Source organism: Ascaphus truei, chromosome 9 (assembly GCF_040206685.1).
Source record: "Ascaphus truei isolate aAscTru1 chromosome 9, aAscTru1.hap1, whole genome shotgun sequence".
Taxonomy (NCBI): domain Eukaryota; kingdom Metazoa; phylum Chordata; class Amphibia; order Anura; family Ascaphidae; genus Ascaphus; species Ascaphus truei.
The window spans coordinates 20276569-20294808 of NC_134491.1; the positions used below are offsets into that span (position 1 = coordinate 20276569).

General features: G+C 52.2%; 1 protein-coding gene across 1 annotated transcript; it reads right to left on the bottom strand.

Annotated features, from left to right (window-relative positions):
* Positions 1 to 839: 839 nt before the first annotated feature.
* On the bottom strand, positions 840 to 7292 carry SYPL2 (synaptophysin like 2). Its single transcript, XM_075615379.1, has 5 exons — positions 6478 to 7292; positions 6328 to 6396; positions 2324 to 2451; positions 1908 to 2106; positions 840 to 1055 (listed from the first exon to the last, which is right to left on the bottom strand). The coding sequence occupies exons 1-5, from the start codon at positions 6541 to 6543 to the stop codon at positions 840 to 842; spliced, it is 678 nt and encodes a 225-aa protein (XP_075471494.1). The 5' UTR covers positions 6544 to 7292.
* Between the last annotated feature and the right edge of the window lie 10948 nt (positions 7293 to 18240).

Here is an 18240-nt window from a genome sequence, read left to right on the forward strand (position 1 = left end):
GAAAGAGAGGGAAATGGAGAGGGGAAGAGAGGGAGGGAGAGGGGAAGAGAGGGAGGGAGAGAGGGATCCAGGTTGAGAGAAAGGAGAGAGTGAGGGGGAGGTAGAGTAGGAGAGGGATGGGGAGGAGAGACATTCAGTGGGGGGAGGAGAGAGGTGAAGTGGTATTCAGTAGGGAGAGGAGATAGACATGCAGTTGGGGGAGGAGAGAGGAGAAGAGCCATTCAGTGGGGAGAGGAGAGAGGGTGAGAGGCAGTCAGTGGGGGGAGGAGAGAGGGGGAGAGACATTCAGTTGGGGAGGAGAGAGGAAAAGAGACATTCAGTGGGGGGAGGAGAGGGGGGAAGAGATTCAGTGGGGGGGGGGAGGGAGTGGAAGAGACATTCAGTGGGGGGAGGAGAGAGGGGAAGAGACTTTCAGTGGGGGAGGAGAGGTGAAGAGACATTCAGTGGGGGGAGGAGTGAGGGGAAGAGACATATAGTGTGGGGGAGAGAGAGGGAAGAGACATTCAGTGGGGGGGGGGAGTGTGGAAGAGACATTCAGTGGGGGTAGGGGAGAGGGGAAGAGACATTCAGTGGGGGGAGGAGAAAGGGAAGAGACATTCAGTGGGGGGGAGAGTGTGGAAGAGACATTCAGTGGAGGGAGGAGAGAGGGGGAGAAACATTTAGTGGGGGGGGAGGGAGAGAGGGGGAGAGACATTCAGTGGGGGGGGGGAGAGTGGAAGAGACATTCAGTGGGGGGGGAGGGAGGGGAGAGTCATTCAGTGGGGGGAGGAGAGGGGGAGAGACATTCAGTGGGGGGAGGAGAGAGGGAGAGAGACATTCAGTGGGGGGATGTGTTGTACTCAGTGAACTTTAACCCCTCTTACCACAGACACATTGGCGAGGCCAAAGAATGGTGCGGCGCCCGCACTGCACACAGCTTTCTCCAGCTGGCACAGTGGCATCGCAGACAGGATACTGGACGGGCGCGTGGCCAACTTCACGTCCATCACACCCTTTCCCCACGCTGAGGCCGCCACGAGCCACAGGAAGGCAAAGACCCCCGTCACACAGAAATCCTGAGGGGACACAGTGTCGTCATGTCACTGTAACCCACTGTCACTGTAACCCACTGTCACTGTACCCACTGTCACTGTACCCACTGTCACTGTAACCCACTGTCACTGTAACCCACTGTCACTGTAACCCACTGTCACTGTACCCACTGTCACTGTAACCCACTGTCACTGTACCCACTGTCACTGTACCCACTGTCACTGTAACCCACTGTAACCCACTGTCACTGTAACCCACTGTCACTGTACCCACTGTCACTGTAACCCACTGTCACTGTAACCCACTGTCACTGTAACCCACTGTCACTGTACCCACTGTCACTGTAACCCACTGTCACTGTACCCACTGTCACTGTACCCACTGTCACAGTAACCCACTGTCACTGTACCCACTGTCACTGTAACCCACTGTCACTGTACCCACTGTCACTGTAACCCACTGTCACTGAACTGTCATTGTCACTGTAACCCACTGTCACTGTAACCCACTGTCACTGTAACCCACTGTCACTGTACCCACTGTCACTGTAACCCACTGTCACTGTACCCACTGTCACTGTACCCACTGTCACTGTAACCCACTGTCACTGAACTGTCATTGTCACTGCATGAAGAAAAGTGCCTTACATAGGAGGTGCCAGCTCAGAGGTGCCCAGTTTGTAGGATGCCCCGATGTCATCTCCTTTTATTACACCACTCTGCCCTTCCACCCCCACAGGGCCCCTCTCAACCCTCGCCCGCCTCTGTCCCCCCCCCCTTACCTCTGTGTCTCTCCCATGCCCCTCTCTTCCCCGTCACCCAACTCCCCCCCCCCCCCCATTTACGCCCCTCTCTCTCGCCTCCCTCGCTCCGTACCACGATGGGCACCCTGCGGATCTGGGTGTATTGCTCGTGGAAACGCAGGTAGACGACCAGCGCCAGCATGGAGTACAGGAAGGCGAAGACGCCCAGAGTGACGAAGAACTCGGCGGGAGCCGAGAAGTCCCCGGCGAGGTGCAGCACGCGGCGTTCCAGATCCTCACAGGCGGGCATCTCGTAGCGCTGCTGGTACAGCCTGGGGGAGCAATACACAGGGGGGGGGGTATATACATACAAGGGGGGAGGAAGGCAGCGGGAGGTGGGTTACGATATGTAGGGCATACTGTGCAGGACAGTTAATGTTGCATGGGAAATGTCCAGTGACAGGGATATTTTGGAGTCCTGATGGGATTGTGAGAGATGGGGGGGGGGGGGGGTTGGGGAGGGGGGGGTGAAGGGGAGGGGGGTGTTACCTGAAGGGATACCCAAAGGGCACCGAGATCAGCAGCGTGTCGGGCTCATCCTCTTTTTTACATGTCACAGTTGCTGCCGTCTCTCCACTGTATGAACCACAACTTCCAAAGGCAAATATAGCAAAGAGCTGAGAGGGAGGGGGGGTGGGGGGGGGAAGAGAGAGAGGAGGGGGAAGATAGGGGGTGGGGAGGGGGAAGAGAGGGGTGTGTGGGGAGGGGGAAGAGGGGGTGGGGAGGAGGAGAAGGGGAAGAGAGTGGGGGTGGGGAGGGCAAGGAGAGAGGGGATGGGGAGGAGAGGGGGTTGGGAGGGGAAAGGGGGTGGGGAGGGGGAAGAGAGGGGGGGTGTGGAGGGGGAAGTTAGGGGGTGGAGAGGGGGAAGAGAGGGGAGTGCCGGGATGTGGAAGAGGGGGTGGGGAGGGGGAAGAGGGGATGAGGAGGGCGAGGAGAGAGAGGGAGTGGGGAGGGGAAGAGGGTTGGGAGGGGAAAGAGAGAGGGGGTGGAGGGGGAAGAGAGGGGTTGGGGAGGGGGAAGAGAGGGGTTGGGGAGGGGTAAGAGAGAAGGGGTTGGGAGGAGGGGAAGGGAGGGGTGGGAAGGGGGAGGAGAGAGGGGGTATGGAGGGGGAGAGAGAGGGAAAGAGAGATTTAGTCTCCTTCTGCCCCAGCACCATAGATTGCAAGCTTTTTGAGGCAGCACTGACTGTGTGAGGATCTATGTGCAGACTTGCATCAGTTTAACATGGGACAACGTTATTACTGGCACTATTGAGTGATGGAACTGTCCAAGGTGATGGAGACAGAGGGAGAGAACAATAAGGCCTCGGGCATGGCGCTGACCCGTGCTGAGGCGCGCTGCTGCTCGGTACTGAGCCCCTGCAGCCGCAATGAGAGCGGCTTTAGCAGGGGCTCGCTCACGCTTCCGCACGCCTGCGGAAGCGTGTGTCTTAGGCTTAGTCCATAGAGACTGAAGCCGTGAGGAGGCGCGCAGAGGCTGAGGGAAAGCGGTGCTTTCCCTGGCCTTATAGCGCGCGCCATCCGTGGGCGTGTCTGGGGGCGAGCCAGTGACCGGCCCTGCGCTCCGGCGAGCTCAAAAACTAAAGATTTCTTAAGACACACGCTCCGCAAGCGTGCGGAAGCGTGCGCGAGCCCCTGCTAAAGCCGCTCTCATTGCGGCTGCAGGGGCTCAGTGCCGAGCAGCAGCGCGCCTCAGCACGGGTCAGCGCCTAAGCGCTGACCATGCCCGAGGTCTTAAGAAATCTTTCGTTTTTGAGCTCGCCGGAGCGCAGGGCCGGTCACGTGAGCGGTTCGCCCAATGAGGGCGAACCAGCTCCCTGACGTCACTGGCCCGCCCCCCAGACACGCCCACGGACGGCGCGCGCTCTAAGGCCAGGGAAAGCACCGCTTTCCCTCAGCCTCTGCGCGCCTCCGCACGGCTTCAGTCTCTATGGACTAAGCCTTAGGGGGAATACGAGGGGACAGACGTGAGGGGCGGGGGCGATGTGAGGAGAGGGGAGAAGAGCAGGAGTGCAATGGAATGAAACTAAAGAAAGGGGGACCAAGGAGAGTGGACAGGAGGTATTGATGACCAGGAGACGCCTGGGGACACAGTTCAGAGGCATTGCTATTTTTTATTAAAGTTTTCCAGCTGCAAAACTGACAAAAATAGCATCAGATTTATAACAGAAAATCACTGCTGTTAATGTTTGTTTCCTCCTATAAAGTGCTGTTTCTTTTGCAGCAGCAGGAAATCTCTGATGACTGAGGCCTGCAGGACAGGCTTCACCGGAGACCTCTCTGGAAGCGGCGGAGCATTGGAATCCTGAGCAGAACCAAAGCCTGAACATATCTCCCAGCACAGAGAAAGGACTAAAGGGTCAGCTATGGGGACATGACCTAGGGTGACATGACATGGGGGTGACCATCCTAGGGCGACATGACATGGGGGAGACTATCTTAGGGTGACATGACATGGGGGTGACCATCCTAGGGCGACATGACATGGGGGAGACTATCTTAGGGTAACATTACATGGGGGTGACCATCCTAGCGACATGACATGGGGGAGACTATCTTAGGGTGACATGACATGGGGGTGACCATCCTAGGGCGACATGACATGGGGGTGACCATCCTAGGGTGACATGACATGGGGGTGACAATCCTAGGGTGACATGACATGGGGGAGACTATCTTAGGGTGACATGACATGGGGGTGACCATCCTAGGGTGACATGACATGGGGGTGACTATCCTAGTATGACATGACATGGGGTGACCATCCCAGGGTGACAGGACATGGGGGTGACCATCCTAGAGTAACATGACATGGGAGTGACCATCCTCGTGTGACATGACATGGGGGAGACTATCGTAGGGTGACATGACATGGGGGTGACCACCCCAGGGTGACAGGACACGGGGGTGACCATCCTAGGATAACATGACATGGGGGTAACTATCCTAGGGTAACATAACATGGGGGTGACCATCCTAGCATGACATGACATGGGGGTGACCATCCTAGGGAGACCGTACATGGGGGTGACCATCCTAGGATGACATGACATGGGGGTGATGATCTATGGTGACCATCGTAGGGTGATATGACATGGGGGTAACTATCCTATGGTGACATGACATGGGGGTGATGACCTATGGTGACCATCATGGGGTAACATGATCTACAGTATGGTGACCATCCCACGGTGACATGACATGTGAGTGACCATCCTAGCATGACATGACATGGGGGTGACCATCCTAGGGGGATATTACATGGGGGTGATGACTTATGGTGACCATCATGGGGTGACATAATCTATTGTGACCATCCTAGGATGACATGACATGGGGGTGATGATCTATGGTGATCATCTTAGGGTGACATGACATGGGGGTAACTATCCCAGGGTGACATGATATGGTGGTGATGACCTATTGTGACCATCCTAGGGTGACATGACATGGGGGTGATGATCTATGGTGACCATCCTAGGATGACATGACATGGGGGTCATGATCTATGGTGATCATCTTAGGGTGACATGACATGGGGGTAACTATCATAGGGTGACATGACATGGGGGTGATGACCTATGGTGACCATCATGGGATAACATGATCTATGGTGAGCATCCTAAGGTGACATGACATGGGGGTGACCATCCTAGGGTGACATGACATGGGGGTGATGATTTATGGTGACCATCCTAGGATGACATGACATGGGGGTCATGCTCTATGCTGATCATCTTAGGGTGACATGACATGGAGGTAACTATCCTAGGGTGACATGACATGGGGGTGATGACCTATGGTGACCATCATGGGATAACATGATCTATGGTGAGCATCCTAAGGTGACATGACATGGGGGTGATGACCTATGGTGACCAACCTAGGGTGCCATGATATGAGATGATGGGGACTGTCCTGAGGACATGACCTGGGGCTGCCATACAAATGATGTTGGATTGGGTCCTGTGGGAATGATATACACGTTATATAGGATGTGGGGGGAAGGGGGTTATTGGCACAGTGCAAGTGCTCAGAGATCCCAGGCATGTGGGATATGGTGCTGGTGGAAAGGTTACAGGCTGGGAAAGATTCCTACTCTGCAGTGAAATGTGAGCACAGCTATCTGCAGGTGGGGGGAGGGGGGTATACAGAGCTATCTGCAGGGGGGGGGTACAGAGCTATCTGCAGGGGTGGGGATACAGAGCTATCTATATGCACGGATACAAAGCTATCTCAGAGGGGGAGATACATAGCTATCTTGGGGTGGGGGGCTACAAAGCTATCTGGGGGGGATACAGAGGAGCTTTTCGGAGGGTTTACATAGCTATTTAGAGAGGGGGGATACAGAACTATATTTTGGGGAGAGTGCTACAGATCCATCAGGGGGGGCACATAAGTTAGCACCTCCCCCCCTCACACACCCTTCTGTAGATCTCCCCCCCCCCCCCCCCCCCCCCGGGACAGGAATAACACGCCCACTCTCTCTCTCACCCATTCCAGCAGTTTTATGAATCCCAACGGCTCTTCCAATCTCCTCCAGCGCAGCCCGGTCAGCGGGTTCTGGGGGGGGGGAGAGGTCAATAACTGCCCAACACAGTGCAAACTACACCAACTCCCACACTGAGTGCCCCCTCCTGCTACCTTCTTGCCCCGGCCTGCGGGGGCCCCCTCTCTGTCCAACGCTGTGGGGCTCACTGCTGTGGACATGGTCCTGATTCAGGGGTGTCTGAGTGACCGGTGTCCAAAGATCCAAATGACCGGTGTCCGAGGATCCAAGTGACCAGTGTCCAAGGGTCCGAGTGACCAGGGTCCAAATGAATGAGGTCCAAGTGACCGGTGTCCGGCTTCTTGTGTTGATGGTCAGTCTCTGTACGGCCAGTTACTCCTCTCTGTAGTTTCTCTGCAGTCTGTCTCCTGTATTTCTATATATATATATATGTATCTGTAGACCCGTCAAGCTATATATAACTGAATATTTACATATATTTTCTTTTATTCACTGTGCTTCTTCCTCTGTATTTATCTGTTTCTGTTATTTGTCTCTAAAGCGCCTGATATCTATATATGCTTGATGTCCTTCTGACTGTACATATACATATATATCCTTATACCTGTGTCCCATATATCTGTATGTAGATCTGTATTCCTTTCGACTTGTACTGTATATCTATGTGCCCATTTGTATACACGTGTGTATATCTGGATACACCTGTATGTATATCTGTACACCCCTGTGTATATCTGTACACCCCTGTGTATATATCTGGATATACCTGTGTATATCTGGATATCCCTGTGTATATCTTGATACCCCTACGTGTATACCCTTCCCTGTGCCCCTGTCTCACTCTGTCCCTGGCTCTTTGCCCTTCTTGTGTGTCCGTCTGTCCTTCTGCCCCCTCCCTCTCTCTCTCTCCCCCTCTCTCACTTCACTCCCTCTCTCTCCCCGTCTGCTGAACAAAAAAACCCTAATTGAAAGTGGGACAGAGTGAATGTGAGGGACACATGATCCCCTCACACACCCCATCCCAAAACAGGACATGAGGGGACAGGCGTCCCAGAGCTAGGGGGAAGGGGCGGGGGCACACACAGGCACCTTCTAGGCATAGACTGCATGGGCAAAGATAAACTGCAGGGGCACAGCTAGCCTGAAGGGGCACAGATAGACTGCACGTGCACCGATATACTACAGGGGCACAGCTAGACTGCACGGGCAAAGCTAGACTGCACGGGCAAAGCAGGGGCACAGCTAGACTGCAGAGGCACAGATATACTGCAGGGGCACAGCTAGACTTCAGGGGCACAGCTAGACTGCAGGGGCACAGCTAGACTGCAGGGGCACAGCTAGACTTCAGGGGCACAGCTAGACTTCAGGGGCACAGCTAGACTTCAGGGGCACAGCTAGACTGCAGGGGCACAGCTAGACTGCAGGGGCACAGCTAGACTTCAGGGGCACAGCTAGACTTCAGGGGCACAGCTAGACTGCAGGGGCACAGCTAGACTGCAGGGGCACAGCTAGACTTCAGGGGCACAGCTAGACTTCAGGGGCACAGCTAGACTGCAGGGGCACAGCTAGACTTCAGGGGCACAGCTAGACTGCACGGGCACAGATATACTGCATGGGCACAGCTAGACTGCACGGGCACAAATATACTGCAGGGGCACAGCTAGACTGCACGGGCACAGCTAGACTGCAGGGGCACAGATATACTGCAGGGGCACAGCTAGACTGCAGGGGCACAGATATACTGCAGGGGCACAGCTAGACTGCACGGGCACAACTATCCTGAAAGGGCACAGATAGACTGCAGGGCACAGATAGACTGCAGGGCACAGATAGACTGCAGGGCACAGATAGACCACATGGGCACAGCTAGACTGCAGGGGCAAAGCTAGACTGCAAGGGCAAAGCTAGTCTGCACTGGCAAAGCTAGACTGCAGGGGTACAGCCAGACTGCATGGGCAAAGCTAGACTGCAGGGGCACAGATATACTGCACGGGCACAGATATAATGCCAGGGCACAGCTAGACTGCACAGGCACAGCTAGACTGCACGGGCACAGCTAGAGTGCAGGGGCACAGATAGACTGCAGGGGCACAGATAGACTACAGGGCACAGATATACTGCAGGGGCACAGATAGACTGCAGGGGCACAGATAGACTGCATGGGCACAGCTAGACTGCACGGGCACAGCTAGAGTGCAGGGGCACAGATAGACTGCAGGGGCACAGATAGACTACAGGGCACAGATATACTGCAGGGGCACAGATAGACTGCAGGGGCACAGATAGACTGCAGGGGCACAGATATACTGCAGGGGCACAGATATACTGCAGGGGCACAGATAGACTGCAGGGGCACAGATAGACTGCATGGGCACAGCTAGACTGCAGGGGCACAGATAGACTGCAGGGGCACAGATAGACTGCAGGGCACAGATAGACTGCACGGGCACAGCTAGACTGCAGGGGCACAGATAGACTGCAGGGGCACAACTAGCCTGAAAGGGCACAGATAGACTGCAGGGCAAAGATAGGCTGCAGGGCACAGATAGACTGCAGGGCACAGATAGACTGCAGGGGCACAGATAGACTGCAGGGGCACAGATAGATTGCATGGGCACAGCTAGACTGCAGGGCACAGATAGACTGCAGGGGCACAGCTAGACTGCAGGGGCACAGATAGATTGCAGGGGCACAGATAGACTGCAGGGGCACATATAAAGTGCAGGGCACAGATAGACTGCAGGGGCACAGATAGACTGCAGGGCACAGATAGACTGCAGGGGCACAGATAGACTGCAGGGGCACCGATAGACTGCAGGGGCACAGATAGACTGCATGGCACAGATAGACTGCAGGGGCACAGATAGACTGCAGGGCACATATAGAGTGCAGGGCACATATAGACTGCAGGGGCACAGATAGACTGCAGGGCACAGATAGACTGCAGGGGCACAGATAGACTGCAGGGCACAGATAGACTGCAGGGGCACAGATAGACTGCAGAGGCACAGATAGACTGCAGGGGCACAGATAGACTGCAGGGGCACAGATAGACTGCAGGGCACAGATAGACTGCAGGGGCACAGATAGACTGCAGGGCACAGATAGACTGCAGGGCACAGATAGACTGCAGAGGCACAGATAGACTGCAGGGGCACAGATAGACTGCAGATGCACAGATAGACTGCAGGGGCACAGATAGACTGCAGGGGCACAGATAGACTGCAGGGCACAGATAGACTGCAGGGCACAGATAGACTGCAGGGCCACAGCAGGTTTTAATAATTCCATTTTTTTATGTTTCATGAATTAATAAAGCTAAAACTTAAATACAATTGCAGAGCAATGTAAATTTGTGTGTGCAGAAAAGTGTATTAATGTGTGTATATAGAGCGTGTGGCACGTGTGTGCAGGGCAGTGTGTACACTGTGTATGTATACAGAGCAGCGCATGTGTGTGTGCAGGGCAGTGTGTATACTGTATGTATGTATACAGAGCAGTGTGCAGTGCATGTGTGTGTGCAGGGCAGTGTGTATACTGTGTATGTATACAGAGCAGCACATGTGTGTGTGCAGGGCAGTGTGTATACTGTATGTATGTATACAGAGCAGTGTGCAGCACGTGTGTGTGCGGGGCAGTGTGTATACTGTGTATGTATACAGAGCAGCGCATGTGTATGTGCAGGGCAGTGTGTATACTGTATGTATGTATACAGAGCAGTGTGCAGCACGTGTGTGTGCGGGGCAGTGTGTATACTGTATGTATGTATACAGAGCAGCGCATGTGTGTGCGGGGCAGTGTGTATACTGTATGTATGTAGGCAGAACAGTGTATTTATGTATGTACAGAGCAGTCTATAACAGGATGCAGTGTAGCATATTTCTGTATGTGCAGAGCAATGTATAAGCATCTGCAAAGTGGCGTACCTGTGGGCAGAGCAGTATCAGTGAGTGCAGAGCAGTGTGTATCAGTGGGTGCAGAGACGTGTGTATCAGTGGGTGCAGAGCAGTGCGTATCTGTGGGTGCATAGCAGTGCGTATCTGTGTTTGCAGAGCAATGTGTATCAGTGGGTGCAGAGCAGTGTGTATCTGTGTGTGCAGAGCAGTGTGTATCTGTGTGTGCAGAGCAGTGTGTATCAGTGGGTGCAGAGCAGTGTGTATCTGTGTTTGCAGAGCAATGTGTATCAGTGGGTGCAGAGCAGTGCGTATCTGTGTTTGCAGAGCAATGTGTATCAGTGGGTGCAGAGCAGTGTGTATCTGTGTGTGCAGAGCAGTGTGTATCAGTGGGTGCAGAGCAGTGCGTATCTGTGTGTGCAGAGCAGTGTGTATCAGTGGGTGCAGAGCAGTGCGTATCAGTGAGTGCACTGCAGTGTGTATCTGTGTGTGCAGAGCAGTGTGTATCTGTGTGTGCAGAGCAGTGCGTATCTGTGTGTGCAGAGCAGTGTGTATCAGTGGGTGCAGAGCAATGTGTATCAGTGGGTGCAGAGCAGTGTGTATCTGTGTGTGCAGAGCAGTGTGTATCTGTGTGTGCAGAGCAGTGCGTATCTGTGTGTGCAGAGCAGTGTGTATCAGTGGGTGCAGAGCAGTGTGTGTCAGTGGGTGCAGAGCAGTGTGTATCTGTGTGTGCAGAGCAGTGTGAATCTGTGTGTGCAGAGCAGTGCGTATATACAGTATTAGGCCTCCAGCACTGCAGGTATTGCTAGTAAGAGTTCCTGGCTCCGGTGAGGGCCCAATGAGCAGCTGCAAGGGATGGGGTTATAATCTAAGAATAACTGAGGGAGAAGCTACAAGTAGAGTATAGTGTAACTGTGTGTGTGTGTGTGTGCGTGCGTGCGTGCGTGCGTGTGTGTGTGTGTGTGTGTGTGTAACTCAGTATTAGGTGAAACCTTAAGATGTAAAATCCAAGATAACTAAGGCAGGTGTGGTATAGAAGGACTGGCAGAGGGAATTGTAAATAAACAGACAGGGCAATAATGCATGAAAGGAACAATGAGAAATGTGGAGGGCAGGTAGGACCATCCATCAGCAGTGTGAAGGGGGCTGGGGGGAAGGGGTTAAGTGTAAAATTAACAGAGGCAGGGACAAACATTACAAAATATTCTGATAGTGTGTAAGAAACCCCATATCAGCACTAAGTCCTCTTATTTTAGTGTCAAAGAGCATTATCGTTTGGAGTTCAAATGTTTTCCGTTCTTGATACATTTAAACATTCTGTTGAGGATTTGGATGTTTAAATAATTTATGGAATAATCGGGCTGTGAGAATGGGTGTCCCACCGGAGAGCAGCATCTTCCTTCTTCATGGTGTGTTATTGTGTGTCTGTAGGTTCATTCTGGTTTGAAGTTTTTGGGCTTGTTTCACTGATGTTGTATCCTTGGTCACATTGGCTGCATTGAATCATATTCAGTATACCACATTCCTGGATGTATGATCCTTTAACATTGAATGTTCTATGTCTGTGACTGGCTGTGGGATCCTGGCATATATGTTTGTAGAGTTTGCAGCGTGTGTTGTTGCACGGTCTTGTGTCATTAACAGCGTCCTGGAGTTTCGTTGTTTAGTTTTCTGTGGACTAACTTCTGTCTGAGATTTTGTGGTTGCCGGAATGCAAGGATGGGAGGTTGGAAGATTTATTTTAATGTTTCATCCTCTGGCAGCTTGGGTTGCAGATCTTGGATTATTTTGCACATTCCCTCTTTGGTAGGGTTGTATGTGGCCACTAGTGCTATGCGTGTGGGGTTGTTTCTTTCTTTTTGGAGCAGGTGTTCTCGTGGGGCTTTAAGTGCAGTTGCAATTGTTGTGGCAATAGTCTTTGGCTTGTATCCCTTCTGTGTGAATGATTCAGTTAGGGTTGTGAGGTGTCTGTTTCTGTCTTCAGTGTCAGAGCATATGCGTTGAGATCTTATAGCCTGGCTGTGTAGGATGGCTCCTTTTGTATGAGTGGGATGGAAGCTGGAGTTATGGAAGTAACTACATCTGTCTGTGGGTTTCTTGTATACAGATGTGTGTAGTTTCCCATTCTTCAGTGTTACTGTTGTATCCAGAAAGTTCACTAGGTTTGCCGAATAATCTATTTTGAGTTTAATGGGTGGATGGAATGAATTCAAGGACTCGTGAAATTGTTTAAGATTTTCTTCGCCCTCTGTCCATATTATACATAGATCATCAACGTATCTGTAATATTTGTACGGTTTGTGGAGGCATGTGCCATATTGCTGGGCCATCCTTCTGCCCATTGCAGTCCCCATTAGTTGTAGGTACATTTCCTTGTTGAAGCTGAAGTAGTTGTGTGTGAGGATGTATTCTATCAGTTTGGTAATTACGTCAGCGCTGTATTTCTGATCCAAGGGAGATATTGCAAAGAGTTTGAAACATGCCTCAGTACCATCCTTGTGGGGGATGTTACTATACAGAGATTCTACATCCATGGTAACTAGTAGTGTGTTGGATGTTGTTGTTTGATGTTGTTACGTTTATTGCAGAAATCTGTGGTGTCTTGTATTCTGGCAACCACCAAACCTCAGTCAGAAGTTAGTCAACAGAAAACGTCACAACGAAACTCCAGAAAACAGATTGGCACAAGACTGCATCATCACACGCTGCAAACTTTGCAAACGTATATGCCAAGATCCCACAGCTAGTCACAAACCTAGAACATTCAATGTTAAAGGATCATACTGCTGCACATCCAGGAATGTGGTATATATGATTCAATGCAGCGAATGTGTGACGGTGCTCGTCTCCGATCAGGAAGCGGACCCGCAGGACTGAGGTAGGGATGCCAATTAACCGACCAAAGCCCAGGGACAGAGTCCTGTTAGAGTATCCGTAGTCGGTAAGCAGGCAAAGGGTCAGGGCAGGCAGCAGGCAGCGAGGTCGGGGTCATGTTCCGGGGTCAGCAACAGGGATTCCAACTGAACAGGCTAGCCTCTGGAACAGGGAAACCACAGGGATAAGCTAGCCTCAGGAACAGGCTATCCACAACAACAGGCTAGCCACAGCAACAAGCTAGCCTCCGGAACAGGGAAACCACAGGGATAGGCAAGCCTCAGGAACATGCTAGCCACAACAACAGGCTAGCCACAACAACAGGCTAGCCACAGCAACAGGCTAGCCACAGCAACAGGCTAGCCACAGCAACAGGCTAGCCACAGCAACAGGCTAGCCACAACAACAGGCTAGCCACAGCAACAAGCTAGCCTCCGGAACAGGGAAACCACAGGGATAGGCTAGCCTCAGGAACAGGCTATCCACAACAACAGGCTAGCCACAGCAACAAGCTAGCCTCCGGAACAGGGAAACCACAGGGATAGGCTAGCCTCAGGAACAGGCTAGCCACAACAACAGGCTAGCCTCCGGAACAGGGAAACCACAGGGATAGGCTAGCCTCAGGAACAGGCTATCCACAACAACAGGCTAGCCTCCGGAACAGGGAAACCACAGGGATAGGCTAGCCTCAGGAACAGGCTAGCCACAGCAACAAGCTAGCCTCCGGAACAGGGAAACCACAGGGATAGGCAAGCCATGGGGACAGGCAAGCCACGGAAAGGCTCAGGAACAGGGAAGGCTCACGAACAAGGAAGGCTCAACAACTAGAACCCAAGGTGGCCAGGAACACAGGGAAACGTAGACAATGCTCAGGCAGGGGCTGGGAGTCACTGGCTGCAATTTAATAACACAATAATGCCGGCGCCTATAAGCAATATTATAAATCACCTAATGTGATTTCTGACCAATGGACAGTCCACCCTTTAGAATCCAGACAAGGTCACAGAAGTCTTGATAGATGTCTCATATCATGTGGGAAAATGCAAAAGAGAATATCATAGTGCAACACTGATAACAATAACTAAAAAATAATAAAATGAAACACAAAAACAATAACATAAAAACGAGGGGCGTGGCTACTAAGGGAGGGGGCGTGTTCTTGCCTGGATCGGGGCTGTGTGTGTCTCTGTGTGTGTGTGATGTGAGATGTGCGGGGGAGATGTGTCAGCGGGGGGAGGGGGAGGGAGATGTGCCAGCTAGCGGGGGGAGATGTACCAGCAGGGGGGGGAGGATATGCCAGCTAGCGGGGAGAGAAGTACAGCGGGGCGGGGGGAGGACATCTGTCGGCAGCGGGGGGAGATGTACCAACGGGGGGGTGGGCGGGTAAAATGTGCCGGCAGCGAGGGGACATGCCACAGCAGCACAGGGAGATGTACCGCCAGCGGGGGGGTGAGGGGGGCAGGGGGGGCTGGGGACATGTTCCGGCAGCAGGGAGAGACACACACAGACAGACACACACACATATACACACACACATACACACACACAGAGACAAATCTCACCCCACACTACATTCAGCAGCGGAGGGGGGGGGGGGGGGAGATGTGCTGGCAGCGGGGGGGAGGGGGGGCCCGGGGAAGATGTGCTGGCAGCGGGGGGGGAGGGGGAGGGCGGGGACATGTATTCAATATTACATTCCCCGGGCGAAGCCAGGCACAAAAGCTAGTAAACAATATAAGACGGGTCCTAAAAGCGTAGGAAAGTTTAAGCAGGGTCACAGTGTAGGGTAGGCGCGTCGTCCCCAGGGTCACCCTAATGGGTCCGCCGGGTGGCGGAACTGCTGCACCAGCCAGTTCAGTTATGTAGAGAACATACAAAGAACTGGGCGCCAACTGTTCGGTCGGGCCCGGGTAGAGTCCTAGTGATAGATCGGTAGACTGGAGGTGCCAATTTTGCGGTTGGGGCGGCTCTGTACAAATCAGCACATGGTAAATCGGGGTGCCAACTTTGAGGGAGGGTCCTAGGCGCCATTAGGGGGACATAGTAAAAGCATCGAAGGAGGCCACGGGATATAGGTCTGGTCTACGATCTCCCGCATAATCATTTCAGAGCTTAGACGGGGGAGCTATCCCCCCTCAGGACAACCAGTTACCGGTAAAGCTCTGACTAAGGACGGCTGGGCTGGCTGGACTGGCTGGGCTGGCTGGACTGGCTGGGCTGGCTGGACTGGCTGGGCTGGCTGGGCTGGCTGGGCTGGCTGGACTGGCTGGGCTGGCTGGACTGGCTGGGCTGGCTGGGCTGGCTGGACTGGCTGGGCTGGCTGGACTGGCTGGGCTGGCTGGGATGGCTGGACTGGCTGGGCTGCTGGACTGGCTGGGCTGGCTGGGCTGCTGGACTGTCTGGGCTGGCTGGACTGGCTGGGCTGGCTGGACTGGCTGGGTTGGCTGGGCTGCTGGACTGGCTGGGCTGGCTGGACTGGCTGGACTGGCTGGGTTGGCTGGGCTGGCTGGACTGGCTGGGCTGGCTGGGCTGGCTGGGTTGGCTGGGTTGGCTGGGCTGGCTGGACTGGCTGGGCTGGCTGGACTGGCTGGGCTGCTGGGCTGGCTGGACTGGCTGGGCTGCTGGACTGGCTGGGCTGGACTGGCTGGGCAGTCAGGGTTTTAAGAGATGTTGTTCAAATAAAGCTGTGACCTTTTTCTTCTAAGTTTCTTTTAAATAAGTGACAGGGAAGACCGATGCATTAAGCCTTTGTGAACCTACACAGACACACAATGACACACCATGAAGAAGGAAGACACTGCACTCCGGTGGGACACCACTTCTTACAGCCAGATCAGTCCATAAAGGATTTATTACATGGAAATAGCCTTGCAGTTGCGATAGTGCAGAGTAAGTGAGTACTTCAGTATTAGGTGAGACCTTTTTCTAATTGGACTAACAATTGATATTATAAGACAAGCTCTTGAGCTTTTTCTCTGTTCCTCAGGTCAAGAAATACTCTTGAGTATTATATGAGTAGGAGTGGCCTGCTCCAGTCCTCAAGGGCCTCCAAGAGGCCATGTTGACGGGATATCCCTGCTTCAGCACAGGTAGCTCAATCAGTGGCTCAGTCTTCAACTGCACCACCTGTACTGAGGCAGGGATATCCTGAAAACCTGACCTGTTGGTGGCCCTTGAGGACAGGAGTTGGAACATCCCTGCTCGAAAGCTCATCCTAAAATATAAATTATTAGGAAAATACAGATAGTTTCACCGAATACTGAAGCACTCGCTTATTTTGTTGGACAACGTTAGGGTTTTCATAGATGAAATTATATTGTACAGAGCTTTCCAAACCTCACAGGTCTCTTCTTCACACGTACACAGCTTTCCAAACCTCACAGGTCTCTTCTTCACACGTACACAGCTTTCCAAACCTCACAGGTCTCTTCTTCATGTGTACAGAGCTTTCCAACCCTCACAGGTCTCTTCTTAACGTGTACAGAGCTTTCCAACCCTCACAGGTCTCTTCTTCATGTGTACAGAGCATTCCAAACCTCACAGGTCTCTTCTTCACGTGGGCAAATAGAAAGGTAAACCTCGCTCTAACTCCAGGTGTACGTTCTGTGCGCTGCCGGGGAGGTATACTGAAATAGATACTGTAATAGATGGATCGTGTCAAAGGGGCATGATCCACACAAAGAATCCCTTTATAAGGCGCACCACAGACCAAGTATTTATAATATAATTATACAGTGGTCTTTACAGGGTTATATACTAACTGTTAAAATAATCTTTATTAATAATTCTATAGTGAAATTAATCTAGAAGTAGTGCGTTTAGTAGATCACATCGAAAAAACACAAGTATGTATGTTCTAGATTAATTTCACTATAGAATTATTAATAAAGATTATTTTAACAGTTAGTATATAACCCTGTAAAGACCACTGTATAATTATATTATAAATACTTGGTCTGTGGTGCTCCTTATAAAGGGATTCTTTGTGTGGATCGTGCCCCTACTCTTCTTCACATGTACAGAGTTTTCCAAACCTCGCAGGTCTCTCTTTCACGTGTACAGAGCTTTCCAAACCTAACAGATCTTTTCCTCATGTGTACTCCTCCTTATCCGTCCAGTCGAGTACGACTCTCGGCCACTCTATGGATCAGTGTGCTCCATGTCTTCTGATCTCTCACGGCTTCTTTCAATTCTGCTATGTTCAGTCCAGTATCTTTCTTGATGGTATCTAGTCAGCGAGTTCTTGGGCGGCCTCTTCCTCTTTCGCCTCCGATCATTCCAAACATGACGTCCTTCTCAAGCGTCTCGCTTCGCATGATGTGACCTAAGAAGGAGAGTTTTTGCTTTGTTATCTTGGCCTCCAATGAGATTTTCGGTTTGGTCCGTTCCAGGACTGCTTGGTTGGTTATTCTGGCTGTCCACGAAATGCGTAGCAGACGTCTCCAGACCCACAGTTCAAATGCATCGATCTTTCGCCTGTCTGCCTTTCTCAGAGTCCAGGTTTCGCAGCCATATGTTGCTATTGGGAAAACGATCGCACTGACCAATCTGCACTTGGTTGCCAGGCTGATGTCTTTACTCTTCCAGATGTTGTACCATCGCATTTCTTCCAAGTGTCACTCGTCTCTTGATCTCAGGGGTGCAGTCGCCATCGCAATCAATTTTGGAGCCAAGAAAGATGAAATCTTTAACCACTTCAATTTCTTTATTGTTGATCTTGATATTAACGTTCACATTGTTTGCTGTTGTCCTGATCTTTGTCTTCTTAATGTTCAAGCACAATCCAACCATCTCACTTTCTTCTTTGATTTTCATGATCAGATGTTCGAGGTCCTCCTTGTTTTCAGCCAGCAGGGTGGTATCGTCGATGTATCGGAGGTTGTTGATGTTCTGCTGCCTATTTTCACGCCAATTTTTTGCTCATCCAGGCCTGCTCGCCGCATGACAGCTTCTGCATACATGTTAAAAGCTGATGGTGATAGGATGCATCCTTGGCGTGCGCCCTTGCCGATCTTGAACCAATCCGTGTCTCAGTATGGCGTTCGGACTGTAGCTTCTTAATCTTTGTAGAGTGATCTTATGAGTTCGGTCAGGTGTGGTGGTGTGCCCATAAACCTCACAGGTCTCTCT